Source organism: Epinephelus lanceolatus, chromosome 4 (assembly GCF_041903045.1).
Source record: "Epinephelus lanceolatus isolate andai-2023 chromosome 4, ASM4190304v1, whole genome shotgun sequence".
Lineage (NCBI taxonomy): Eukaryota > Metazoa > Chordata > Actinopteri > Perciformes > Serranidae > Epinephelus > Epinephelus lanceolatus.
In genome coordinates, this window is record NC_135737.1 from 36738279 (window position 1) to 36765691 (window position 27413).

Here is a 27413-nt window from a genome sequence, read left to right on the forward strand (position 1 = left end):
TAAGAGAACACAAAAATAATTTACTGAAAATCAATTTTTGTCTATATTTTAAAAACAGTTGACATTTTTTAAAGATACATTGAATGTTAATGGTAAAGGTATAACAAAAATATCTTGTTGTACACATTTAGCTAAAGGTCAAACGGCATTAGCGTCTAGCTTTACAAAAATGTGAGACCTAGCAAACACTGGTGAGTGGCCCACCTGTAAATACGAACAGAACAGTAGTGCACATCTTCGACATCATATTTTTATATCAAATGATATCATAATAAACATATTCAAACTGTGGTAATTCTCCTGACGTTCTTGGGGCTTTCCTCTGATAGACACACCTGGGCTTGGCTCTCACTGTGTAGGGAGAGGTTGCTGGAGGACACGATGTCCGGGACCTGCGGCACATCATCGAATTTAGGTTACAGTGACAATACATCAGGTAATTTTCTGCAGAACTCTAAATTGACAATTCCTGTCCTGAAACATTTTTCCTACATGAGTGCAGCAGTGCCACTGTGGAGGTTTTTATGTATTGTAGTTGGCAAACAGTCTGGTGTACAATCACCTGCAGACCTACCTGAGGTCGACTGGAGGACAGCTATTGCCTTAAAGGTCAAGTGTGTTGGATTTAGTGGCATCTAGTGATGAGGTTGCACAACTGAAACTTCTCTTAGGTGCCAAGCATGTAGGAGAACTATGGTGGCATGTAACACGATAATGCAAATTGGCCTATCTAGAGCCAGTGTCTGATTTGACTGTTTTGGGCCACTGTAGAAACAACATGGCGGACACTGAGGGAGAGGACCCACTTGATTTTTAAATATAAACGGCTCGTTCTAAGGTTAGAACCACAACGTTTCTTATTTTCAGGTGATTATAAACTAATAAAAACAAAGTTATGAGTAATATATTCCATTTCTGCCAATATACGTCTCTAAATCCTGCACATTGGACCTTTAAAGACCTCAAAGTGACTCTCCTCCACCTTTAGTAACTTCAGATAATCCTATTACCGAACTCATTACTTCAGAGACAGTGAATCAGAACTGAACTTGTGACCTCAAGTCAGAGCTGCTCCACATCAGGCATAATTGGGAAAAGAGGCCACTTAAACCCACAAGGGAACTCTTGTCCCTCCTCCATTCATTATTAGACACCAAGATATCAATACAGTATGTTATCCTGAATCAATATCTGTTCTTCTATCACAGGTAAGGCCTAGAAACCCCCCCGTGGCACAAACACCTCATCAGCATCGACAGGCTTGAATCATGTGTGGGTGATAGCAGTATTTACAGACAGAAAAGCTGCATTTTTCTCAATTTGTGTCTCAGTGAGGACTCAGTTTAGTCCATGCCAGCATCTACACCTGTAGATCATCCCAATATTTAGACTGCAATGATGGTGATGATGAAGGAGCCACTTAGAAGTGCCCTGGAAGCTAAAAATACGGCTGCTGGCATTTTGTGAAGCCGTGAATTGTGCCAAAAAAGTTATACCACATCCCTGTCTGACATCAAGCTGCCTGATGGGAGGCCAGTGGGGGTGCAACAGTACAGCAGTGCAGTTTGTTCTTGTTTTCGTTCATGGGAGGAGCTGGCAGAAACTCCAGCTGCAGAATGAATGGCTGCATTATTCAGCTCCAGTCGACCTCTCTCTGTCTCTCTGTCTCTCTGTCACCCTGCCCTCCCACCTCTCTTTCTCTATCTTACCTTGGGAAAGCTGACAAAGTCCTCCTGCCTACGAGTTCCCATGATTACCTCATTGTAAGCTGCATCTGCAGAGTGAAAAACAGCAATTTAGCCTGATCTCCCCACGCAGCCCCTCCGACCAGCTACAGCCAACTTTGGATTTAAAGCTGACCTCAGCAAATAGTAGAAATTAGTCCATTTAGCGGCTCAGAGGCCTGAGATGTGTATCAAGTTAACACAGCATCCGAGTTTAAATCCGACTTTTGTTTCTGTCTGAGTTTGAAAAATATAAATATGATTTGTTTGATTTTCAAACCTGTATATTATGTGGTTTGTGGCTGCTCAACAGGCCATTTGCAAGTTTGCTCTGTGTGTCCCTTCAAATACTATGTTAGTAATTACTATGGCAATGTGTTGTAAGTGATAAAGCAGCTAGTAAAAGAACGATATCTTTGCATGTTTAAGTGTGTCCCATTTACTAAAACCATGCATACTTAACAGTACAGGTAACCATTTTTAGGAATTTGAATTGATTACCTGTACTGTTATCTTTGCATGTTTAAGTGTGTCCCATTTACTAAAACCATGCATACTTAACAGTACAGGTAACCATTTTTAGGAATTTGAATCGATTTTTTTCCACCATTCCAGACCTCCACTTGCTTTACTTCCTTTCTTGTACTCTATTAGGCACTGGCTTTTCCTTTTGCTCCTTGAAAACACATCTATCTTGTATATTTGTATTTTCTGCCAGATATTTAATACTGGTTGAGTTGGTTAAGTCTGGTTGTTACTGGTTGTAAATCGTTAAAATTGTGGTTACGGTCCTTAGTGTTACTGTAATTTGAAGCATTCTCTGGCACAAGAATTTCCCATGGGATAAGTAAAGCTCTATTGAATTGACTTTCCATACAATACGAACGTCAATTAGTAGACTCATGTATCTTGCTTACATTGTACGGTGTTTCCGTCCCAGTGGACATCAAGACCGTGTTACTTTTTGTTAAAGTAACACTGTTATTGTGAGGAATTATAATTAATCTTTGACAAAGAAAACAATACAGACTTTATGTTCAATGTGATAAATTACACAACTCATCGAGTCGACAATGTTGTATGCTAAATGAAATTAAACCAATACACTTCCAAAATAGCATGAATAAAACATAAAAAATCTAAAAACCTGCAGCATGCATGTAAAAATCTTCTCTCTTGAGGGTCGCGGGGGGGCTGGAGCCTATCCCAGCTGACATCGGGCGAGAGGCAGGGTACACCCTGGACAGGTCGCCAGACTATCGCAGGGCTGACACATAGAGACAAACAACCATTCACACTCACATTCACACCTACGGACAATTTAGAGTTATCAATTAACCTAGTCCCCAATCTGCATGTCTTTGGACTGTGGGAGGAAGCCGGAGTGCCCGGAGAGAACCCACGCTGACACGGGGAGAACATGCAAACTCCGCACAGAAGGGCTCCCACGCCCGGGATCGAACCGGCAACCCTCTTGCTGTGAGGCGAGAGTGCTAACCACCACACCACCGTGCCGCCCGCATGTAAAAATGGTTGGCAAAAATGTAAAATATATATATATTATTTGTCATTAAGGCGTTAAAACTAACACATGCAAACATACTGGAAAGGTTCTTTACAGTGACTAAGAATCTATTATGTGTATTGTCCTCCATCATAGTTTTTTAAAGGTATACTATGCATGATCATTAATAAATGTTTGTAAACATGCTCGCCAGCAAATGTAAAAGTTAAAGCCAACCCCAGATTCACTCTCATTTGGCATTTTGCCTGGCTGTGTTTACGTTTTTTTCACCGCTGTGTTTCAGCTGCTTATGGTCTGGCACCTAGTCGCTACCTATTTATAAAGTCACAACTTCACTTGAGCGCTGTGAGGCATCATTATTAAAACCCACTGTCATGGATTTATATAAATCTGACTTCATGACACAGTTCGTCAGAATAAAGTGAATTACTTATTACTTACAGTGTAGTTTCAGTTTACAGTAATCATGGTGAACTACGAGTCACTCTCTCACCTGTGGGGCCCTCACTTGAGTATCCGAGGTTGACCTTCCCCCCTGTTGTCTCAGCAACTGGGCTTCTCCCGCTCCCCGATTGGTCGAACCTGCAAATGCCCAAATGAATGGTCCAATGGAAAAGATAACCTTTAGCAGAGATACGGCAGAGCCATTTTGTCAGAGGCTATGCTGTTGTGAACAGACCATTTTCTTTTCTCACAAAGCTGCAGTACATCAGGGGCCCCTGCACTGTTTTCATCATAAAGTGCTTTGACAGATAAAAAATGAACATCATCATTTTTCTGTGCATTTTATTAGACCCAACCAAAGTGCTCAGCTCTCACTTCAGTGTGCTCAATGGGAAAGCTGTAAAATTGTGTTTCAGCTGCAGGGAAAATGCTGACAAATATAGTGCGTAATATATCTGCTTCTTAAATGAGCTAACGACAAATTCGAATCTTAATTAAGTTGTTACAAAATGTAATGACTATTTAATGCATGTAATTTCAAATCCATGTCCTCAATTCTATTTTATAATGAGGGACAATAAAAGCTCATTCATTCTGAGAAATAAGTTAACCGTATTAGCCCGGGCTTCATGCTGAGTCGTCATATTTGCTTATGTAAAATATAAATGGAGCTGAACACAGCCTGGACTGTACGTCGCCTCTGTTTCTTTCACAGATTATTGGCAGCCACTTTCTCCTCTGCTTCAGACTCTGCTGTTGATCTTAAAGTTATTTTTGTTAGTTTGGAAAGTGAAGAAAATCCAAGGTTTCTTAAGTCTGAAAAGATCCTCATAAAGCAGCAGGTATCAAGAAAGAGCACTTAAATCTTACCATGTAGTCTCCTGTGGGCTCGATTCTGAAAGGTAAAGAAAAAAAATGAGGCATTAAGTTTACAGAATTATAATGAGCTATCAGCCGCTACTTTATTACACTCACTGCATTGACCACAGAACCATTGTGCTTGCTCACTGCATCTACAGCAATACGAGAGCTGTAAACGTCCCGCCGTTTATTAGTTTTGGGTTCTGCACTAATATCATCGCCTCCAGTCACTTTGCAATTCAGTGGTGAAAGCTGGAGCTGAGTGTTAATGAGTTTTGTAACGCAGCTTCACGGTTGTCTTTGCCAAAGGTCCTCCTGGCCACAGCGAAAAACACAACAATATAACAATGGTGCAGATGGCACTCGCCTCAGGAGACATATAAACTGCTCCTTTTACAGGGAGAGAAATTGCCTTTGTCATTATATTTTAAATCCCTGCTGTCACGCTGGCCAAAGTCTTTGAGGGCGACTATATTAGATCCCTTCTACTTTCCCAATAATTACAAAGCATACATTACTCCCCATTGAGGTGGATTACTCAAAGAAGAGCTTAGCGGCTTGGAAGCATGCCACATCCTTTAACATGTTAGACATCCTCATGAAGTTAATTGAACTTGCTCAAGGATGTTACATTAAAGCTGTAAGGACGACGGCGACGGAGGTATCAGACGTTTCAGGTATAGAAGCGGCTGCCGGAGGAGAAGGGTCACACCTGCTTTATGATAATCCCTCAGCTCCAAACCATAGCCGTGATTTGCAATGGTCCAAAATCAGTCACGGGGATTACACACTGACTTCTAAATGCGTGACTTAGGGCCACTTTTTGTTATCGCGCACAAACAGGCCTCCTCCGCCTCCTTGTGCTATAGAACGACGATCCCCACGGAGATGGCACTCCAGAAACATCTCTGCAGCGTCCCTCTTTTCCTGGCCAGATTTTTTTTATATCATCACCACTTCACTTCCACAACTTGCCAAGGAATCGACCTCTCTGTTTGGAGAGGTGACAAGTAGTCCAGCCGCATCACAAATATTCTCGGTCAGGTTATGAGCTCTAAAGGAGTCGCAGTAAAACTGTCTCACTATGTGGTGGTTTTAAACTCTTATTAATGGGCATTGTAGAATTTCCTGAGCCAAGCAGTTTAGTACTGCCTTAGTCACCTTTAGTCTTAAATAAAAACCAAAATTCAACATGTCCCTCTTAAAGGAATAGTTCAACATTTTGAGAACTATGATAAGTGGCCTTTTTTGCAGAGCGTTAAATGAGAAAAGGTCCATTAGTTCAGTATAAGCTCCAGCTAGCAGCCAGTTAGTTTAGCACCACGACTAGAAACAGAGAAACAGGTAGCCTGGCTGTCTAAAGGTAATTAAATCCACCTACTAACACCTCTAAAGCTCATTAACTAACATTTAAAGCCATCCATCCATTTTCAACCACTTATCTGAAGCTGGGTCGCAGGGGCAGCAGGCTGAGCAAAGTATTCCAGATGCCCCTCTCCCCAGCAACGCTTTCCAGCTCCTCCTGGGGGACCCCAAGGTGTTCCCAGGCCAGATGAGATATGTAATTGCTCCAGTGTGTTCTGGGTCTGCCCTGGGGCCTCCTACCAGTGGGACATGCCCAGAATATCTCTAACAGGAGGCGCCCAGGAGGCATCCTGATCAGATGCCCGATGCTGCTGTTTCGGCTGCAGCTAATGGGGATCCTAATAAATGAAATGAGCCACCTCAACTGACCCCTTTTGACGCGAAGGAGCAGCGGCTCTACTCCAAGCTCCCTCGAGATGTCTGAGCTTCTTACCCTATCTCTAAGGCTGAGCCCAGCCACCCCATGGAGGAAACTCATTTTGGCTGCTTGTATCCACGACCTCATTCTTTCAGCCATTACTCAGAACTCATGGCCATAGGTGAGGGTTGGGATGTAGATGGACCAGTAAATTGAAAGCTCTGCTTCCGGCTCAGCTCCCTCTTTACCACGACAGTCCAGCACAACACCCACATCACTGCAGACGGCGTGCCAAACCCCGATCCATCTCACACTCCATTCTACCCTCACTCGTGAACAAGACCCCTGAGATACTTGAACTCCCTTGCTTGAGGCAGTAACTCTTTTCCGAGCCAAAGGGGGCAATCCACCGTTTTCCAGCAGAGAACCATGGCCTCAGACTTGGAGGTGCTGACTCTCATCCTGACCGCTTCACACAGCTGTACCGCCCCAGTGCATGCTGGAGGTCACGGTGTGATGAAGCCAACAGAACCACATCATCAATAACATTTAAAGCTTGTTTGTTTAATCTGTACAATAACCCAAGAATGATGGGTGTTAATTGAGTTTTGGAGGTGCCCATAGTCTCAGTTTGTTATCTTCAGACAGAGCCAGGCTAGCTGTTTCACCCTTTTTTTTATTCTTTACACTAAACTAAACTAACTGGCTGACAGCCTCTTATTTACTGTTCAGACAAGAAACTGGTATTGATCATCTCTTCTAACTATCTGCAAAAAAGCAATAAAGCTTGTTTCATAAACCACGTGACTATTCCTTTAAATCTAGAGCACAAGCTGTGTCCCACAGCTTAATGTGACACTGTGTTACAGTGGGGTATGTTTAGTCAAACATACTGACTCATCTGGCAGCACCAGGTGTGAGTCAGGACCTCATGTTCCCCGAGGTATAAATTCTGCCAGTGTACCAACAGCTGTAATCCTTTTAGCACACAGGTTGATAACATGTCCAAAATCACCACATTCCCACCAAACATCCGTCAACTCATCTGCACATCTCAATTACTTTTATCAGACTGACTGACAGGGTTGTAGACCCAAGATCGAGACATGGTCCCTTTATTTATCCAAGGGAGACTCACTATAATTGCCTTCTTTAAAAACCTATTTTCTGCAACATCCTGTTAGACGTTTATTAAATCATACACCAGGAAAGGAGAGACCACAAGTCCTATTAAAGTGAAAGTACTCTGTCTTGGCTGGTATTTGATGGAAGACATTATTGGAAAGTACAAAAGTACAAAGTTCAAACTAGATGATATTTTTTTTTGGCTGGACCTGCAGGAGAACAGGTGCCAGCCCTGTAAATGTGAAAGTCTGTCACAAAGTAAAGGCTGATTTATAGTTGTGTGTAGGCTCTACACAGGACCTACATCGTAGCCTTTGCTGTAACTTGTTAGGGGTGGAGTTTCTATGCTACTGTGAAGTTTTCTGTGAAGTGAAGCAAAGTTTGATTGATTCAAAACACACATAAAACATGGATAATATAAATAGAAATACAAAATTCGGCTCCATAATAACTCACAAGGTTCACTGACAAAACAACTGTCTTACACTGGACTCATTTTCCCCACGTGCACGTTGTACAATACGCAAATGTTATTAGCATCAGCTTATGACATTTACCATTGTATTAATCAGCCTTAGCAGACTTCCCCTACTCTTATGAAGCCAGGATAAATCACACATAAGACTTAAGACATAAGGCTTTTTTCTTTTGAGAGGCGGGCCTTCTTGTGGTCGTCACGACAACAAGTTTACATTTGGTGAACAATGGAGGGGAAACTACCCTCTATTTTAAGGTCTCATGTACCCAGACAGATCTCTGTTTCCCTGTGCCCAACACACTATTTACTGACAGCCTCTCACCCTCAACCAGAGCTACAGTAAGAACCCTCTGCCTGAACATTTTAGGAATTAGATATGAATTACTGTGAAATAAAATCAATCAATCAATCAAATAAATGCTGCATTGATTTTACGGGAAGGTAAGGGTAAGTAGGTGATGGGGTGGTTGCCTGGCAACACTAAAAAAGGAGCAGTAAGCATTTTTAACTAGTGGCTTTCAATTAAAAAAAGGGCAGTGCGGTGCACCTTGCGTTTTGCAGCCTGCAGAACGTTTTCTGTGTGATCAGGGTCTAAAGATGCTATTTTGTGGAGGCTTTATTATTTTCACAATTTATTGATTCTTATATAAGAAATAACAGTAAATAAAAGCTTTGTTTCTGCTGAGGAAAATGCTTTTCATCTTACAAAAATAAATAGGATAACTGCGTCAATAAGATGTATAGTTACATTTCTGGGGAGGTGCACATCATGCTACAGCACAGGGTACTCATCTGTGCAGAGCCTATGTCGTACATATGGCATCAATTCAAAAACGCAAAAGTAGTTACACCATTGGACGGAAGTGTTTGCCATTGCACTTTCAAAATGAATAGGCGCCACAGTGATTCTGCTGGTAGGGTTTTTGACATCACAGCAAAAAAATAAAATGAAAATCCCTAAAGAAATTTACCTGTATATGCTTATATCATTATCTGTGGCAGTCGTGTTCTCAGATGTAATGAGGTCAGCTAATACCATGTTTTACAGATGTTTATTTAAATGTTTGTATTTGATAAAGAGGGAAAAATGTTTAATTTATGTCGAGATGGTGATGAGGCACACGTGTGGAGGTGCTGACTGCCATTTAAAATCAGAATGTTTTGTTTAAATTAGGATTAATTAAAAGACAGGAGCTCTACATTTGTGTAAATGATATTTTGTCAGCAGACTCAAATTGTTTTAAAAGATATTCACTTTATCAGTATCAGTAAATTGTAGCTGTTGCAGACTTTTAATATCCAGGGATTCACATTATCAACACTACCATTGACTATCCCTGTAACAACTTGGCATCAATTTAGCACATTTACCATAAACAATACAGACATATACTATGTTTCAACCCAGTCTGGTAGTTTATCAGTGGAGAGCAGAAGACATATGTGTGTTGTAGCAGAAAAGAAACATGCTGCTTTTAGTTTTTGTTGGATTCAAACCTTGCAGTTATACACACACTTCTGTAACCTCTGTGCCGCTGCTGTTTCCTGAGAAGAAAGGCTTTGTGCTGACAACTAATGTTCTGCCTTTGTCAGAAAATATATAGCATGCCCTTGGTGAAGGCCAGCGCGGGGCAGTGCCGAGTCACAGCATGTAACCACCCATCTTCTTCATTATACTTTAATCACAGTTTCTGTAGTGGGAAAGTGTAGGGGGGGGGGCTTTTTTTTTTACCTAAAGCAATTCAAGGAAGAGAAAAGTGCATACTTGCTTGTCTCCTTTGTCTGTACCAGAGGACGGTGCAGATACAGAGCAGGAGGAGCAGCAGAAGAGCACAGAGAGAGGCCGTTACCGCCAGAGGGACTGTGCAGTCATCCTCCTCCTGCACCACCTCTGCAACTGAGCAGAGAAGGTCACATCGGTGTTTTGGTTAAAGAAATGCTGAAGCAGTGTTGTTGCTTTGCAATTCAATTACAGATTTGCAGACATAGTGTAAAGAAAGCAGTGTTCAATGTCTTGTTTTAATTTGCAGTAGTGTGCACAAGGGTGGTTGCAGAGGGAAGCTGCTCTGAGCAGATTCTGAGAAAATGTTACGACTACAAATGGAACATAACTGAGATAATAATGCAGTATTTGTATTTTGGGCCTCAGAGAGGTTGGCTCTGTGATGCAAAGTCATGCAGTGTTGATCTGGCAGCTCTTTTCTGTTCCACTCTCCTCTTCAATAATAATGCTCAGTGATGATTCACAGGCCTCCCAGAAGAGAAAGGGACAGAAAAAGGGAGAAAGAACAAAGTGAAACGCACAAAGAGAGACAGATTTAAAAAAGAGAGAGGAAGGAAGGAATGTAGACAGAGAACTTAACTGGGACGGAACAAAGACAGACTCTCACTGTGCATTTCTGTGCATGTATGTTATTTAACATAAAAGACAACGGCTGTATTCTCTCACCCACTGTCAGATTGACGCTGCTATTCAGTGGTGTGGTGAGGGCAGACACAGAGGCCAGACAATCCACACGAGAGCTCTTTGCCGCCGAAAAGCTGAGGTTGCTGGTCACAGTGAAGAGGCTCTTCCCTGACTCTTGAATGCTGATGTTGTAGTCACCCCGTCTCACCTCCATGCCAATCCCCTGAGAGAGAGAATTAGTATTATTTATATTCTGCTTACTAATTGGGATGGTTATGCTCTGACTCGACAGGATTTTGCAGTTATTCTCTAAATACTCAGGACACAACTGTATTTAAAGTTGTTTAGCCAGTGTAATGCTGCATTCAGTGGCAGATCAGTGTGTCTGGTCTGTAGTCAGAAGTGGGACCAAGTCATTGTCTGGCAAGTGAATTTAGAATTTCTGAATTTAGAATTTATTTTGGTCTGCAAATAGAAGCAAGAACATAATGTATTAATCTACAAATTCATGTAACTAAAGTCACAGCCTCTCACAGAAAATGGCAGATACTTAAAAATCCATCCATCCATTTTCTAACTGCAGTCCTCTTGAGGGTCGCGGGGGGGCTGGAGCCTGTCCCAGCTGACAAGAGGTGAGAGGCGTGGTACACCCTGGACAGGTCACCAGACTATCGCAGGGCTGACACATAGAGACAGACAACCAATCACGCTCACATTCACACCTACGGACAATTTAGAGTCATCAATTTACCTGCATGTCTTTGGACTGTGGGAGGAAGCTGGAGTACCTGGAGAAAACCCACGCTGACACGGGGAGAACATGCAAACTCCGCACAGAAGGGCTCCCACACCCGGGATCAAACCGGGAACCCTCAGGTTCGACAGTGCTAACAACCCCACCACCGTGCTGCCCGATACTTAAACAGTACAGTGCAAAATATACAATACATTAACATAACTTAGACACCTTTGCAGTCTGAAAACGATGTAGGCTGAAGCTACGGCTTATAACAACTACCCCTTTAACAGCACATTATATTTAGCAATCAACAAAACAAACCGAAACAGGCAAACAAGGCAAAATAGCAACAAAATAAAACACTTTAAGTTCCTGTACCCTGTTCTTATATGTCAGTATTACAGTCTGATCATCCATTTTCATATTTGATCAATACATCATTTTTAAACTTTTGTTTAAACCTACATAATGTTCTACATGTTTTCAGTTCGTCACTACAACTATTCCATAAACTCACTCCTAAAACTGAGTTTCACAGTCACAAGTAAGTCTCAAGTCTTTGCACTCAAGTCCTGAGTCAAGTCCCAAGTCCTAAACTTTGAGGTTCAAGTCCTAAACAAGTTATAATGCGCTCTTCAACAAATGAAATGTCAGTATAAATCATGAATGCTTTTTAAAATTTGCATTAATTTGTTGAAACACTTGCTGTGTCTCAAATCACATACTTCCGTTAGTAGCTACACTTCTACGTAGTATACTATGTGCACTATGTACTTATTGGCGTAGTGCGCAAATTTCGACAGGGTAGTGTTGTCTCAAACCAAACACGGCCGTTGTGCACTTACCGGAAACGACGACTGCAAATTTGCTCGTTAGCAAACTAGCATTAGCATTCGCGTTATCGTTTGGAGTACCAAATCATTACAGACTGCTAAATTAACCCAATAAACATACTGCTGGCTTATACCCGACAACAGTATAGTGGTGCTTAGTGCAAAAAACACATGTATTTGTACAATGCAGCGACGTTCATGGTCGCACAGTCCTCGGTCACCATTTCCAGTTTGAAAAGTGGCCCTTCCCCTTCTGCTATGTAGCTAAGATGGCGATGATTGATGGCGAGAAGCGTCCATAGTTCCACACTCAACTTCCTGACCGTTTGGTCTGGTGCTCTGTAACATAACGTTTATTTTTAATGGTCCTTGATGCTATTGGATGCTGATGAAATGGTTTAAACAAAGTGGATCTGGGATATTAAATGACTAGAAATGACGGGTGTTAATGTGATCGTAAGTGCTATATTGTAGGCAACTGGACTTGATTGAGTTACTTGAAGATGCTTTGCCTCTCATCCAAGAAGCTCTTTCAGTTCCAAAGGACTGGGGCGGAGTCAGCTCTGTGAATGTGAACACTTACAGAGTCATTGAGGTTACATGTGAGCTCTGAGTTTCAGAGTCGTTAAGGTCACAATGTGAGTCATTGACCCACCCGCTCATCTTGTGTGTCGTTAGGTTTAGATGGGTCCAGGTGAGAATTGGTGTTAGGTCGTCTGGGGAGGGATTCCAAGACTGCATTGTAAGTGGGTGATAAATGGTGTCGAAGGCCATCTCCTCATTTTAGCGATGGTCGTCCAGTTTGATGTAGATGGATCTTTCACCCCTCTTTCAAACCATCTGTCTTCTCTGGCTAAGACATTGATATTGCTGTTCTCTAAGGAGTGTCTCTTCTCCTTTAGATGTAAATGGACAGCTAAATCTTGACCTGATGAGTTGGCTCTCCTGTGCTGTGTCACGCGCTTGTGTTGTGGTTGTTTGTTTCATCAGTCCACAAGCAACGATGATGGGAAATGAATTGATTTGTGGCACATTTTAAATAAAAATATTTTTTAATCTTTAGGCTTTGTGGAATTGAGTATTGAGTATTTTCAAGCCAAAAGGCTCAAGTACAAGTGAAGTTATGAGTCACTGGTGTTAGAGTCCAAGTTGACTTGCAAGTCTGTTTTGATTTCGTCAAACTGAGTCTTAGGCCATGTTTACACAAAAACGATCCACTGGAAACAGAATCAGTTCTCATTTTCGTTTTGAAAAAAAGTTCCACGTTTAGACAACGTTTTTTTTGATCCGCCGTGCAAACAGATCTGCAAAAATGACCAAAAACGCTACAATATACATGCCAGGCCAGTAGTTGGCGGTGTGACGCTTACGATTCCTTCTACAGAGCAGCGATTTATAAACAAACAAAATGGCAACCGCATGAACGTTTGTCTGGACGGACGACGAGGTGGAGTTGCTACAGTAAATCTACACTATGATGGGGAAGCGTTGATAAATTCAATAAGGTGAGCAGCACAAGCAGAGCTCTGGAGTCAACCATTGTTGTTGTAATGGTCGACTTTCTCGCGCATGCCAAGTGACTGGAAGCGCAATGCAGATGTGCGAAAAGTCTCCGTTTTCAGAGGAACTGCATATTGCAAGTTTACATGACAACGGAGACGGTGACGTTTCCAAAAAATTGCACTCTGGAACCCATTTTCAAAACGCTGCATTTTCAGGCACCGAAAACGGCGCTGTCGTGTAAATGATCGGCCAAAACGCAACTAAAGTTTACCGTTTTCAGTTGAAATCGTTGTCGTATAAACAGGACTTTAAGTCATCAAATTTGCGACTCATGTCCAACTCAAGTCCAAGTCATGTGACTAGAGTCCACACCTTTGGCTTCAGTTCACACTAGTGCAGTGAACCTTAGCACCAAATAATTACACCTGAGAAAATTCATCAGCAACAGTCTTTGCAGATATAATGACATAATAATCCGTGACTTTGTTTTGACCCCTCTAAAAGCAGTGCACTGCTCATCGTGACAGACTGACAGTTTCCTAAAAGGTAAAATCGTTAGGTCACTTTCTCTCCACAGAAAGCCTGAAAGTAATAATGCACCTGCATTTGCACCTTCTCTGGCTCTGCACAGGCACAAAATTAAAGCCTGTAATGTTTCTTTTTCAGAGGTACTTGAGAAGAAAGTGCTTTGGAATTCAAATGGTCAAAAAGAGGTCTGTGAATTTTGTGAGAAACAAAAAAAACCCTCTTTTTGCCTCTTGTAATGCTATATAGCAAATGCAGTTGAGGGCATTATACTGCATCAGAGTTACAGCTACTACAACAGTCTTTTTGTTGTGTTTTGAGCGGCCAGTGGGTTCATTTCATAAGAGAAATTTATATGTGTCTAAATGGAGAGTTGCAGCAGTGCACCTTAAGCTTGGTGAGTGTTTTCTAATAAATAAAATGTTTTGCTAACTTCTTAAAATGATAATAGTGATGAGGATGTACTTACCTTTCTGTCTTTCACATGCCATTGCAGAGTGGGTTGAGGGAACCATCCTGCTGCTTGGCATTCAAACAGGATCGACTGACCCTTAAAAGCCAGCCTGTTGTCGCCAGTGATTTTCACGCTGCCCTTTTCTGCAATCAGAGGGAAGTACATTCACAGGCTTGTTTTTTTCTGATTTATGTGTTGCATGCATGTATATATGTACTTCTGTAGATGCATGAGGGTGTATACGTTTATGAATACTGAGTAGGAATCTATGAATTTCTGTTGAAATGCATGTTGTTGGATGCACATATCTGAACCCAAAGATGAGCATCACCTCTCCAGTTGGCCTGCTCACTTACAAGACGGATTTCATTCGTCCCGCGTGATTGATTACATGTCTCAAAGTCTCAATTGGCTGACGAATGCTTCTCGTCTTTTCCCCTTCATCTCCTTCCCTGCCAGCCAAATAAGCCACTTAAGGCCCTGGGAGATACAGTATCTCATATGTGAAGTCTATTGTCTGATAGAATGAAAGGCGGTGGATGCAACAGACAATTGCTACAGACAGAAAGATAATTACAGAAGCTTCGCTGCTTTGTCTAAGCGAATGACATGTCTGTGTTGATTTAGGTTCAAATCCTCAGATGTTTTGTGCACATTATTGGCTGTCCCCTTTTTTCAGCAGGCTTTTATTTGACGCCTGATTTGGTGTCATAAACATCCCACCATCCAATTCTAAAAGAGTGGACTCCGGCTGCTCTTAGAGAATCTCTGCGCCTTTGCATAAAGGTTGGCAAGAAACCAGCAGCCTCATTTGCACTGACTGATGAGGGGCTCTGGGCGATCATGGCAGATTGATACATCTGAATAGAGAAAGGAACGACATCAGCACTCTCTCCCAAAGCTCCAATTTAAGTGATCCCTGAAATAAGGTTTCATAAGGTTGGTTAATCACTGTGGGGAAACTCTGAAGACTTTAGGCTGCTGTGGCAGGCTGTGTGAGGTGGAGAGCCCTCAGCTAACTCTAATTCTAGTGATTTGTCAGCAGGGGTCCTCAGAGGGGAAATTGCTGCTTTGAGGGCAGCATTTAAAGACATGTCTGTGTGCAGGACTGATGTGTATGTGCATGAATTTTGTCTTGCATGAAAAGTATATAACACTTGCACTGTACATGTGGGTGTAAATTTATTCCAATGAGGAGGGCACAATGCCTCCATGGTCCCAACATCACAGGCATGTTCACTCTTCTCTGATTTATATTGAAGAGTTCTCCTTTTCTGCAGCTCCACTGCAGACCCTGCTTGTACTCAACAGCTCCTGCAGCCATATTGATTTTCTCAAGTGAAAGGTTTGTGTGTGTGTGCCGTGTTTGTGTGTGAGTGAGTAAGAGAAATAAGCAGAGAAAGAGCAGCAAGAGGAAGCAGGCATATGTTGTCATTTTTACATCGTCTTCATATTGGACAATTAAAGCAGGGAGCGTGGATGATATTGCACACAGAGTCAACTGGCCCGCTGTGGATTTGTGGCTCCGTTCCAACAGTATATTTGCAGCTGCAGTACACAAATCACAGGCAGAGTTGCTGACTGTTAACTGGGCGTGCCAGGATGCACAATTAATTCAAAGGCTGTGTCAGGCCATCGTGATCCTCTGCATCCACACTGGAGGGCCTGATTCACCATGCACTACTGTTAATGGCTGCATATGTCAGTGGGGATTTGCGGCACTGGCAGCGATGGAGGCTCTTTCTGTAATATATTGGAGACGATGGGTCATTGGTTTTGTTTCCCTTCGCTTTTTGCAGAGAGGATGTTTCCACGCAGATTTTGTTTTAGCTGAGTTCTCAGTTCAGGTTGTACATACTGCAGCTGCAAATAAGCTGAGTGATAAGGTCAAGGGAAGCAAAGGTCCAGGCAAGTCTTGAAGCATTGCTGTAATAAGTTGTCATCAAGTTTGAGGCATGCCATTTCCACGTGAGCTATGCTTTCAGACCTAGAGTTGTCTTGCTTTGGTCTGAATCAGGGACTTATTTTCTTATAAAGCTGCATAATTGCCTAGAGTTGGTTCGTGTTCTCACAGCAGCATTTACAAGCGGACCAGATAAAATGCTTTGCGCAAAAAAGCTGCTCTTGATTGGCCATAATTTCCATGTGGGAAAAATACAGGAAGTAAACCAAACGTTGAAGAAGAGTACACTTGCAAGATAAATGTGACACTTTCTAATGTCACAATGGAGGGACAACTACCCAGGTTGATTTTAGCGCTGCTCATCGTGGACTATATTGCTGTCATTGTTCATTTTAGTCAAACCATACAGTTTGAAAACGAGGCACGGCTCCAACTAGAAAACAGTGTTTTGATGCATTGGATGTGCTGAATGTGCATATTAAGGCAGTACAGGAGGAGGTGCACATTAATAATCCTCCAGAACTGTAACATGCTCATGTTTAACCCGAACAATTTGTCATGTGACTGCAGTTTGTTCGGATCGAGGTCGGAACTCGAGACCACCTCTTCAAGAAGGTCTCGGTGCAGTTGTTTTGGTGCACACCTGAGTGTGATTGCTGTGTTCACACCTGCCCAAACGAACCACACTTAGGGGGCAAACGAACTTGAGTTCGATTGAACCGAACCAAACAGGGCAGGTGTGAAAGCACTCTAAAACTGCATGTGTCAATAGAACAGAGTGGTCAGTATCTCCCTAGAGATGCACGTGTCAGTGTTTTTATGTGTCCGCTCAAATAAGATGTTTTTCATCAGGCAATCTTTGAACTAAGGAGCCATACAGAACTTATTGAAATGGGGGTTGGTTCCCTACTTTTTGTCCATCTTTTTACTTTAATTAAACGAGCAGTGTGTAGAGTTCAGTGCATCTATATTCCAGATTACAACCAGCTGAACTCCTGGTTAGAATTCCCTCAGTGTTCATTGTTTAGGAAGTTTTCATTGGGAGCCGAATTAGTCACAGAGGTCTCCTCCTTTCCAAAACAAATAGATACAGCAATTTAAACCGGAAAAAAATACTGAATAAATCAGTTTCATGACGCAAATCAGTGTTTCTGCAACACTGTTTGGCTGATAGGCTGCTTGCCAAGCACCTGCTGATGTGTGCTCACGTTTTTCTTTTACAATTTAAGATCCCAACATTCAGGAGGTTTTTGCCAAGACTTTAATTATCCACAGAGGTTGTGTATCCAAAACAAAAGGACCTGGTAATTTAAACCAGTAAAAACACTGAATAAAAATCAATTAATATTGTTCCAAATTAGTGCTTTTCCAACACTCAGCTCATCGCTGAGGAGCTGCTAATTACAATGGCAGATGCTAAAAATGCTGCCCTATTTAGAGCCAGTGCTTGGTATCTCCATTCTGGGCTGCTGTAGAAACAGCATGGCGGACTCTGCAGTCGAGGACCTTTAAGTACCCTCCCTTCGGCAAAAAAGAAAAAATTGCTTTACCCTTCTCTGACCTCGCCAACACCCCTAATAATTTTTACAGTCCCTAATTTGCATGGAAATGAAAATGTTTGTGAACGGTAAATGGTCAATTTAAGTGTTAATTTAAGTGTTAAAATGCTGCAGTGCTCTCCAGCTTGTGACATCAACACCATCAAAACTGCAGAGAACTACAGATTCCCATCAAGTCCTAACTCCTAACCTGCCAGCAAATGTGCCACCCAGTCCTCACACAGTATGTCCTCTTATCTGCATAAATATGGAGAGGAGAGGAGAGGAGAGGAGAGGAGAGATTGGTTGCAGCTGCAATCTGTAAATCCTGCTCTGCTGCCTGGTCTGACTGACATGGAGTCCAGCGCTTTGCACCTGGTATTTATATCTGGGGGCCAATCAATTCCTATCCCCGACACCACCCACACTGTCATTAACAATGTCACAGAGACCATCAAACATGCCTGGGCAACTGTGCTCCACCACACAGGCCCAAATGATTTCCCACCCTTGACGTACACCGTGATTGATTGCTCAGACACTTGTTCAGCTGCTTTTACAGAAAAACTTTTCATTCTCGAATTCCTTTTCTCAAAAAAAAAAACAAAAAAAAAAACAAAGGCACCTAATTCAGGCGAGCGCCTTAAATACTGAGGCAAAATTTAAAAAAAAAAAAAATTGTCACTGAGTCTTTGTGTTCTTTATTTTTTGGTAAGTAGAGGTGGCGATGTGTGGGTGGTCAGAAAGCTGCTACACAAGTTTTGCTTAGTCCCTTCATTTACCTCTTTTTATTACATGCTGCTTTTTGCCTCGTCAAGGTTAAATTCAGTGTGTTTCTGCACTCTTTCACACTGCAATGGTTACAAGTGAGACTTCCCATCTGCTTGGTTACCTTCACTGCTATACGTGTGTGTAAGTGTGTGTGCAGACTTTTGTTTGCAAGAAAGTGAGTAGCCCTGAGAGGAGCTGGCTGCACAAAAAGCCTTTGAAATTCTCTGCAGCAGAAATAAACAGTTTCTTGCTTCCTTCCTGCTCCAATGAATCAAGGTAACACACGCACACACATGCACATAGTACCTCCTCTGAGTCTCTCTCTCACACAGAAACATTTGCTCACATATGGACGGACCTTGTACAAACAGGCTTGCTGTTTTCCTATCAATGCCCTGGAGGTCACAGGTCACTTGGCCCTGGTTGTGCCTCTGCGTGTTTTTCAGGACAAACACCCAGCTGTCTTTCTGTGAGGCACTGGCTGGCTTGGCCGTCACATTAGCGGTGATGAAGGGCAGGACACCAAGGTCCCTGGAGATGGTGAGAACCGCTGTACTATTCAGCAACCATATCATAACGGTCCATTGGGTGGTGGTGGCAGTGCAGGTAAAACGGGCCTCCTGTCCTCGCAGCACGGTTAGTGTTTCAGGTGAGAGCTTCACCTGAGCTCCAACTACTAAAAGAGAAACAGACATAAATCACATTAACAAACCTTTCCATGTTGAACTGAGTCTGAAACACCATTTACCAACACTGTTGCCAAACCAGTGGTTCCCAACTGGTCCAGCTACAGGGTCCAGTTTCCTCCTTAGTCATTAGTTCAAGGTCCACACACTTCAATATATTCAGCATCATACTTGCATTTGGCCATTTCATCGAGCTAGTTTGCTGTCTCTGTCAAGTAGCTGTCCGTTTGTCACTCACTCTACAGCAGGACACGGCACTTCAAAATAAAAGCTCTGTGCTGGAAATTCACTGCACTTAAAAATAAAGTGTGTTTTTTACAAACTTGACGCGTTTGCAAGACACTTTCAATCCATTCAGAATGAACCGCAACCCACTAGTTTGGAACCACTGTGCTAAACCACTTTACACTGTACACTAAATTTGTAGCTATGGAGCTAACAGCTGGCTAGCTTACCTTAGCACAAAAACAAACTGGGATTATGTGCTGGACTATTTCTTGGTTGGGTGTGGTGGCCACCTGAAGTCCTGTCATCACCAAGAGATTGCTAAGACCGTATTTCCCACAGTGTTGAACTGTTCCTTTAACAAAACCTAATTAGACCACAATCAGAATCAGAATTGGTTGTATATTGTATATTGCATCGCCAAGTTGGCCATGCAATATGCAACACCTGGCATCTTAACTACACAATTATTATTGGCCTTTTCAGAAACTCACTCCACTCCACAGCAGTCAAATGCTTCAGTTCTCTTGACGGACATTAGCACATTGTATGCAAATTTTGCTATTTCCTTTTTTTACAATGCAAAGTGACTCCTTTGCATCCAAACAGTATCAGATTGACATTATGTCAGAGGCGACTTTGCATGTAATAGTGAAGGGATGAATTTAAGTTGATGCAGTGAAGGAAAGGAATGAGTAAAGAGTAGGTTGATGCCACAGAAATAAAATGAGAGTAGAGCGGACATTCTCGTTCAAATCAACATAGCAGGATGGTCAGAGCAGCGGCCATTTTATTACACATTATCCACAAAAATTAGTGTGTACGCAGGTTTTTTAAACAACCCGCCAAAAATATGTTATAGACTCCTTTCCCACTGCCAGGAGATGATAGCTGTGCAGCCATCACGTTTAACTTCCTGTGTGTGTGGGTGTTTTATTGGTGTATCACATGTGACGTCACAAACAGGCCATGTCAGTAGGAGCATAGAGGCCAGTCAAAATGTGACAGTGGTTACTTATTTTTATATATTTCTTATGTTTTCAGTCTCTCTCTCAAACTTGATGCAGACTGATTTGAATCAGTGTTTGAGCAGACAGTATTTTGTGGCAGCGTGTGGTTGCATCTTGCCGGTAAAGGAGCTAAAATTAGAACATTCACACAGGTGTTGTGTTTCCATCAATGCAATTCAGAGCCGAAGACGATAAATACTTGTGCCTACTGCAGATTCATTTGACCTAATTGTGAATGCTGATTTAAGCCTTTCTGTTATATTAAAAAGTCAGATGTTAGTGGGTGTTTGTGGGGTTTTTGTGCAGTTTACTTTTGCTATATCAACCACGGTAGTGGTCTAACTTCCATATAAACAAACCAACTTGTGACAAGTTGCGAACTCACTGTTTTGAGGTTTTGTAGCCATGACCAAACAAAAAGTGGAATTATAAAGTTACGTTTTCAAATAAGCAACCCACTACTGTTATATCCCTGTTTCTGTTGTTGCCATTAATTGCATGTCATTTGAAATCTGATGTACTGTAACTGCTTCTGATGAAGGAGTCAGAGCTGCTGCTTATAGGACAGCTGAGAGGCAACGACCGTGGAGATAAACAGCATGTAGAGCCAGCATGATTTTTGCATCTAAATCTGTGTGATTAAGGATTTATTTCAACTAAACCAGAGCTGGTGTTTGTAAGAGCATCTGACTTACTGACAAGACGACAAACAAGACTAACTCAGACAGTTTTAGTGAGTTTTATTTTGTTTTTGTCGAGCTTGAATGAAGTGTGTTTTATGATGAGTCAGTCCTAGTTCAGCTGAAGAGAGAAACTTGGATCAGTGTATGGTTGTCTTCTTCTGTTAAATGAGAACAATAAGGGTAAAAAACGGCCAAAACTTGTGTGTGTGAGACACAATTTATGGCCCCCCTGATGTGATTTACCATGATAGCAGCCAACACATGTTGCTTTTGGACCAGTCAAAGGAGCACGGCAAACAGTTCAATGTCTTTCCCACTCATTTTATTTCTATAGTTCATGCTTTATCTCAGTTTGTCCAAAGAACAGACAAAACTAAACGGAGTGAATATGAGTTTTTGCTTTTTTTGTCATATATTTCTGCACAAATCTAAATCTTGCCATGACAGAGAAGCCAGTGTGTGTCACTTTCAAACAAATTATCCAAAATGTTCAAGACCTCAGAAAGAAAGACAGAGACAAAGAAAGAGAATGACAGCACAGCTCCCTAAATCTGTATTTCACTGTGGCTGTCCAGATGGAGACTGGTGATTTGGCCGGGTGCATGAATGAGGCCAAACAGGATTTAGGGAAGAAATACTAACATAACTAGGAGAGTGTAAATCCATCTGTAGCTGCCAGAAAGAGGCTGCGGCATCATTCTGCAGGGTAAACATTTCAACAGTAACCTGCAGAGTTCGATAAAGCCACAAGGATTACACCATTAGGGCTAAAATGGAAGAATAGACTCTACAAGGAAACGTTCATAACCCACTGTGCGCTAACTGTCAGGAGCTACTCTATAAACATCACCCAGACACATCAATGCATGCCTCCAGTTGAATTCCAGCATATCTGTAAGGCTTTCTCTCACTGACAAACGAAGAAGAAAAGGAATTAATATTAATACCACTCTGTGAAATATGATATAAAAGGTTTACACTACAGTACTCAGGGTGATGTACAACTTGTTTGTGGTGCACTAACTGCGTTACCTTCCACAGCCAGCACGCTGAATCATAAATTATGCATCCCTTTAGGAAATTAGGCCTGAGAAATATCTAGGCCAGCCTATACAGCTATTTCTTTTCATTGCAATCAAAGAATGGCAGTCTAATGAGCATAATTTGTGCATGTTCCTACTGGGACCATGAACCAGTGACTCTGAAGTCCCCTGGCCACTGGCTACATCTTAGTGTTAACTAGATAGGCAGCCATTTTGAAGAAAATTAATTATAAAGTGCAGATAGATCATTAGGCCCTCTAATTAGACTGTGGGTTTAATCTGAAGGGTGCTGCTATTAAGCACACCACGCCGAAGACTGAGGCCGTTAGCACAAGCACATTACTGGCCTGTGTGACACACAACTTCATTCAGACAAGCTGCTGTGTTTGTTTTGAGCTGAACTCTGACCTTGAATCCAGAATGAGAGTAGGAGCACTAACAGAGAGAAGTTGTCCATGTTTAATCTGTCGATGCAGTCAGTTCATGTTCAATGCTGAATGGACCTGAAACAAAAAGAAATTAATTACAGAGGAGCACTGTTGATCATATTCTCAAGTCATCAGCCATGCTAGTAACAAGACTCTGGGGATGGCAACATCTTTCTGTTTGTTTAGACTCAAATATCTCAACAATGACTGGATGAATTGCTATTAAATTTGGTACAAACATGCATGTTGCACAGAGAATGAATGCTACATTCCCATGAGCCTCAGCTGCACTCAGTGTTTCAGTGTTGGGGAGTAGTCAGCTACATGTAGCCTAATTAAACCAGTACTTTAACTACATTTTGCAGTAACTACATTCACATTTGCATAGTGATTCAAGTAGTTAAATTACTTTTTTTTTGGCCTATGTTTGTGTGTTGTTAACCACTGAAACTACTAACAATTTTGGACCATAAAAGAATTTGCATTGCTTCTCTAATGTAATTGAACTAAACAGTTAGTCATAAGTATTGATTATTGCTATTTTTAACAAATGTTCAAATAAGTTGTTGCTTGGTATTTTGGAAGTTACTCTTCTGTCAGAGTAATCCTGCTTGGTGCAAAACCCCCACCTGATTTCTAAAGGCAGGTGTCTGACTGATAGGTGTTGTATATAAAATCAAAGCTGACAGTCCTTGCGCCTCTCCATGAATAGTGAGGTATTTTATTTTTGTGGGCACTTTTTACAGTGAACTCAATTGTTAGCAGTAGTATGATTTGTTGGCATTTGACTTGCTGTAAATAGCCTGGGCCAGGGGTCTTTAATGTTTTTCAGGACAAGGCAAGTTTATTTATAGCACATTTCAGCAACAAAGCAATACAAAGTGCTCTACATGAAACATCAAAAGCATCAAGACAAGGTGCAAAAGACACACATTATAAAAGCACATTAAAAAGCCATTCATTAAATAACTAGAGAATAGAAAATAAAAAGTTAAGATACACTACGACAGATATAAAACACAAGAATACAAGTTACAGTGCAGTTAAAATCAGTAGAAGTATTTGAATAACAAAAATTACAGTGCAGTGTAAGACATGAATAAATATTTGATTTAATTGTTAGAAGAATGCCTTTACTGTCATTACACATAATGCAACAAAATTAAAGTGCCACATCTGATCATCAATTTTGCATCTATTAGCGTATGTGAGTTAGTTCAGCTTAGTAGCATTCACAGTTCAAATGGCCCGGGGCCAAGGACCTCGTAGCTCAAATAGAGACGGAGCAGGGGCCCCTACATATATTGTACAAACTTGAGTTGCACTTGAGATAATATTCTCAACATTTTCGGGTCCTTTCTTGTTTGCGCTTGCCTGCAGCTGCTAAGTTAGCATCAGTTGTAGCATGGCTAGGTGCATCGCCCTTCGCCTCTTTGGTTTCTGAGGTGGATGGTATGTCAGAGTTTCTTGCTCAGAGAGTTACAAAACAATCCATTGTGGCTCACAAGAATGTCCGTACACTTGGAATAATAAAACAGCTAAATGGCCAATACGTTTCAATAGTAAGTACAGTGATTTAGCATTAGCTAGCTCACATAAGTGCACAAGGATTAATGGGTAATAGCCTAATGTTGTGTACTGTAAATTAAATGTTTTGGGGTTGTTTGTTTTTATAAATAGGCTGATTATTCTTTGCTAATAGCATGTTGGATTCATGTTCATGCATATTTTCGAATATATTTTAATTATTGGGAATTATTGAGGACCCCCTTAGTTGGTTGAATCAGCATTAAAACACTCAGGACTAAGCCACAGTAATCTTGTCTTCAAATATTTGTTAAAAGCCGAGCAGCTGCATTTTTTACCAGCTGCAGGTGTGAAATAGATTTTTGGCTGAACCCTGATAATAAATTGTAACCAAGATGACACGATTGACCTGAAGATCAGGTTGAGAAAGAAAAGACCTGATTTTCTGAGACGCTCCCCAATTGATAAAAACATGATGAAAGACTTTTGTAACTTGTTTTTCAAATGAAAGGTCACTGTCACTGTCTCCGCTGCAGGTCTGACATTTGTAGACGGAGAGCCAAGATGTTTCTGTAAAATTGGGATAGACTTTGGAGGACCAAAAAGAATGGTTTCAGATTAGTTTTCATCTAACTGGAGAAAGTTTTGGGGACATCCAGCACTTTGTTTCTGACTGACAAGACAATAACTGAGGAAAGTGTAAAGTTTCTCCATGGAAGGAACTCTCATCATTTCTATCACATATTGTATTTTAGTCAAAGTGCAATAGTTTCAGTTCATTTTAATTCAGGTTTAAGTATAATTAAGTTACCCAGTAAAATCACTTGTGTGTAAATAACTTGCAGCACTGCACCTGTCTCTCAAACATTTCTTTCACACACAGCATAAAGCAGCATCTCCTGAATAAAGTCCAAGTTAAGTGAACAGTAAACAGCCATAAATCTTGCTGTGTTTGTTTGACTCACCTCAGTATGGTGTCTCCATAGATCAGCTGCAAGTGTCCCACACTGTGGATACATGTCAGTGGTAATGCTCCTTTCTCACGCTTGGTGCACAGCCATGTCACCCAAAACTGTCCCGTTAAATATTACCAAACTCAGAGGGAACTTTGCCCCATGCTACACACACATGTAAATATACAGAGTGAGTCAGACTGCAAACAATGCCCCTTGTAAGTCCCCAGTTCCCAGGGGACCTTACGAGTAGACCTCCACCCTCTGCAGATGGATGTATTTGGACACAGTGGATGATGTATCTGTATAATAAACATGGCAAATGTACAGTGTGATGTATGGCAGAGGGATGACATGATTTGATAACTTTAGCCATTCTAGTGGCACGACTCTGGACGTCAGTCTGTCTGTCTTTCGGTTTGTCCTCCACTTCAGTCCAGACTGAAATATCTCAACAACTTTTGGATGGATTGTTTTGAGATTGAATTTATTGTCTCTAATGCAACCATGAGTTGACATTTTTGGTTTAAGTGAAAAATCTCAACAATTATTGGATTGCAAGAAGTTTGGTACAGACCGTCATGGCTCACAGATAATTACTTTGTCCCAGTTCAGGGGCTGCAGCCTTCAAGAGCTGCATCTGAAGACCAACTGCGTCACAGCGGGGCATGGGTGGATTATTGGATGGGCCTACTGGGCACAGGCCCAGGGGCCCCTGCAGGTCTTCACTGGCAAAATGTCACTCAAATAAACAGGTACCAACTAGGAAGAGGCTCAAAATGACCACAAAAAAGACCACAAAGATGCAAAGGAACTCCAAAGAGACACAAAATAACTGCAAAAAACTGGCAAAGCAAACACAGAGATACAAAATTCCCATTCTCGGAACCCATCGGCTGTATTCGGTGTCTGACTTCCGGCAGACAGCGATACAGCCTCTGGGGGCAGACCCCCGATTTTTTGGCATTCTGGTTTGATTTGGGCGGAGGAGGCGAATTTCCGTTTCCGACTTCCATTTATATATAAGTAAATATGCTGAACCATTGCAATGGATTCAGAGTTTGCAGTGACGCCAATTATGTTCCGCCTCGTTAGTTCACCGCACGGACCGTTTAACCTGGCAACAACTGCAGCCAGCTCAAACGTGATTGGTCAATATCATGCGGACTACAAACAGCCTACAACCAGAAACCAGGGCTCTTCCGCTCTTCTTCTGGAGGCAAGATCTCCGGGGTTTGCCTACAGACTCTACATTCACTGAATGGAGAGTCACAAGAGACACAAAGAGCTTTTCTTTGTAGTAATCTTAGAGCTGTATATTTTTATTTTCTATTTTTGTTCTATATTGTCTGTAACTCATGTTGCTGTCAGGACACTCTTGAAAAGAGTTTTTTTCTGGATAAATAAAGATTAAAAAGAATAAATAAATAAAATGATCAAAAAAAGACACAAAATTACCTCAAAGAGACACAAAACCACAAAAAGATGCAAACATCAACAATAAAAGAGGGAAAACCACCACAAAGTCTATGTGTCTTACTCCTATAAAGGAGAGGGGTTGGGGCTTGTTGTGTATCTGTGCCCAGGGGCCCACTATCTCATAATCTGCCCATGCAGTGGGGCAACAAGGTTATCCCATTTTAAAGGCTTCTTCAAATGTGGCCAATAAATTTGCCCTTTTTTTTTTTAAGCTGGGTTCGGAGGACACAACAGTGTTCATGTGACTTTGGTGATTCCCTGACTTCTCCCTTAGTGGCACCATGAGGTTGACAATTGTAGCTTCGACTGAGATGTTGCAGCAGCTATGGATAACCATGAAATCCTGCTGCCTTTTCATCCTGCACCAATATCAGGTCAAAACTTCAGTTTGTCCCATACTTTGGTGCATGACCAACTTTCTTCAGTGAGTCCCATCAGTCCACTGGACATACAATGGTGTGCTGTACTGTGGGGTTTGTGGTGATGATGATATCACCCTGGAAATACTTGTTATATTTATTAGATATTTATGATACTCTTTCAACCATTAAGGTAATTTAATGTTTTACCACTTAGTTAAGTCTCAGTGAATGACGTTAGTGTTTGAGCTCATCAAAGCAAATTCAAATCAACTATATTGAATTTGTAAGTATTGAATATTTAATGTGATGAGCAGCAAACATTGTACCTGCTACACATAGCACTGTCATTGTAGGAATGCTGGCATGCTGGTGTTTAAGCACAGCATCACAGAAGCTGGGACGGCAGGAGCTCAGCCCATAGGGACTTGGCTTGGGAACTGGAAGATCACCAGCTCAAGTCCCCA

General features: G+C 41.7%; 1 protein-coding gene across 3 annotated transcripts; it reads right to left on the minus strand.

Moving 5' to 3' along the window:
- On the minus strand, positions 1 to 25251 carry igsf5b (immunoglobulin superfamily, member 5b). 3 transcript variants are annotated; one of them, XM_033630411.2, is made up of 10 exons: positions 25121 to 25251; positions 22609 to 22703; positions 18912 to 19229; positions 14357 to 14484; positions 10330 to 10510; positions 9646 to 9777; positions 4564 to 4588; positions 3743 to 3831; positions 1710 to 1774; positions 1 to 392 (listed from the first exon to the last, which is right to left on the minus strand). In XM_033630411.2, the coding sequence occupies exons 2-10, from the start codon at positions 22655 to 22657 to the stop codon at positions 282 to 284; spliced, it is 1098 nt and encodes a 365-aa protein (XP_033486302.1). In that variant the 5' UTR covers positions 22658 to 22703; positions 25121 to 25251; the 3' UTR covers positions 1 to 281. The 3 variants fall into 3 exon arrangements, with proteins under 3 accessions (XP_033486302.1, XP_078023310.1, XP_033486303.1); XM_078167184.1 differs by lacking the exon at positions 9646 to 9777; XM_033630412.2 differs by lacking the exon at positions 1710 to 1774.
- Positions 25252 to 27413: the final 2162 nt, after the last annotated feature.

Coding starts and splice junctions, on each gene's coding strand:
- igsf5b (XM_033630411.2), bottom strand. CDS start 22,657: ATGGACAACTTCTCTCTGTTAGTGCTCCTACTCTCATTCTGGATTCAA. Junction 19,230..22,608: donor ACTCTCATTCTGGATTCAAG/GTCAGAGTTCAG, acceptor TTTCTCTTTTAG/TAGTTGGAGCTCAGGTGAAG. Junction 3,832..4,563: donor AGCCCACAGGAGACTACATG/GTAAGATTTAAG, acceptor GGGCATTTGCAG/GTTCGACCAATCGGGGAGCG.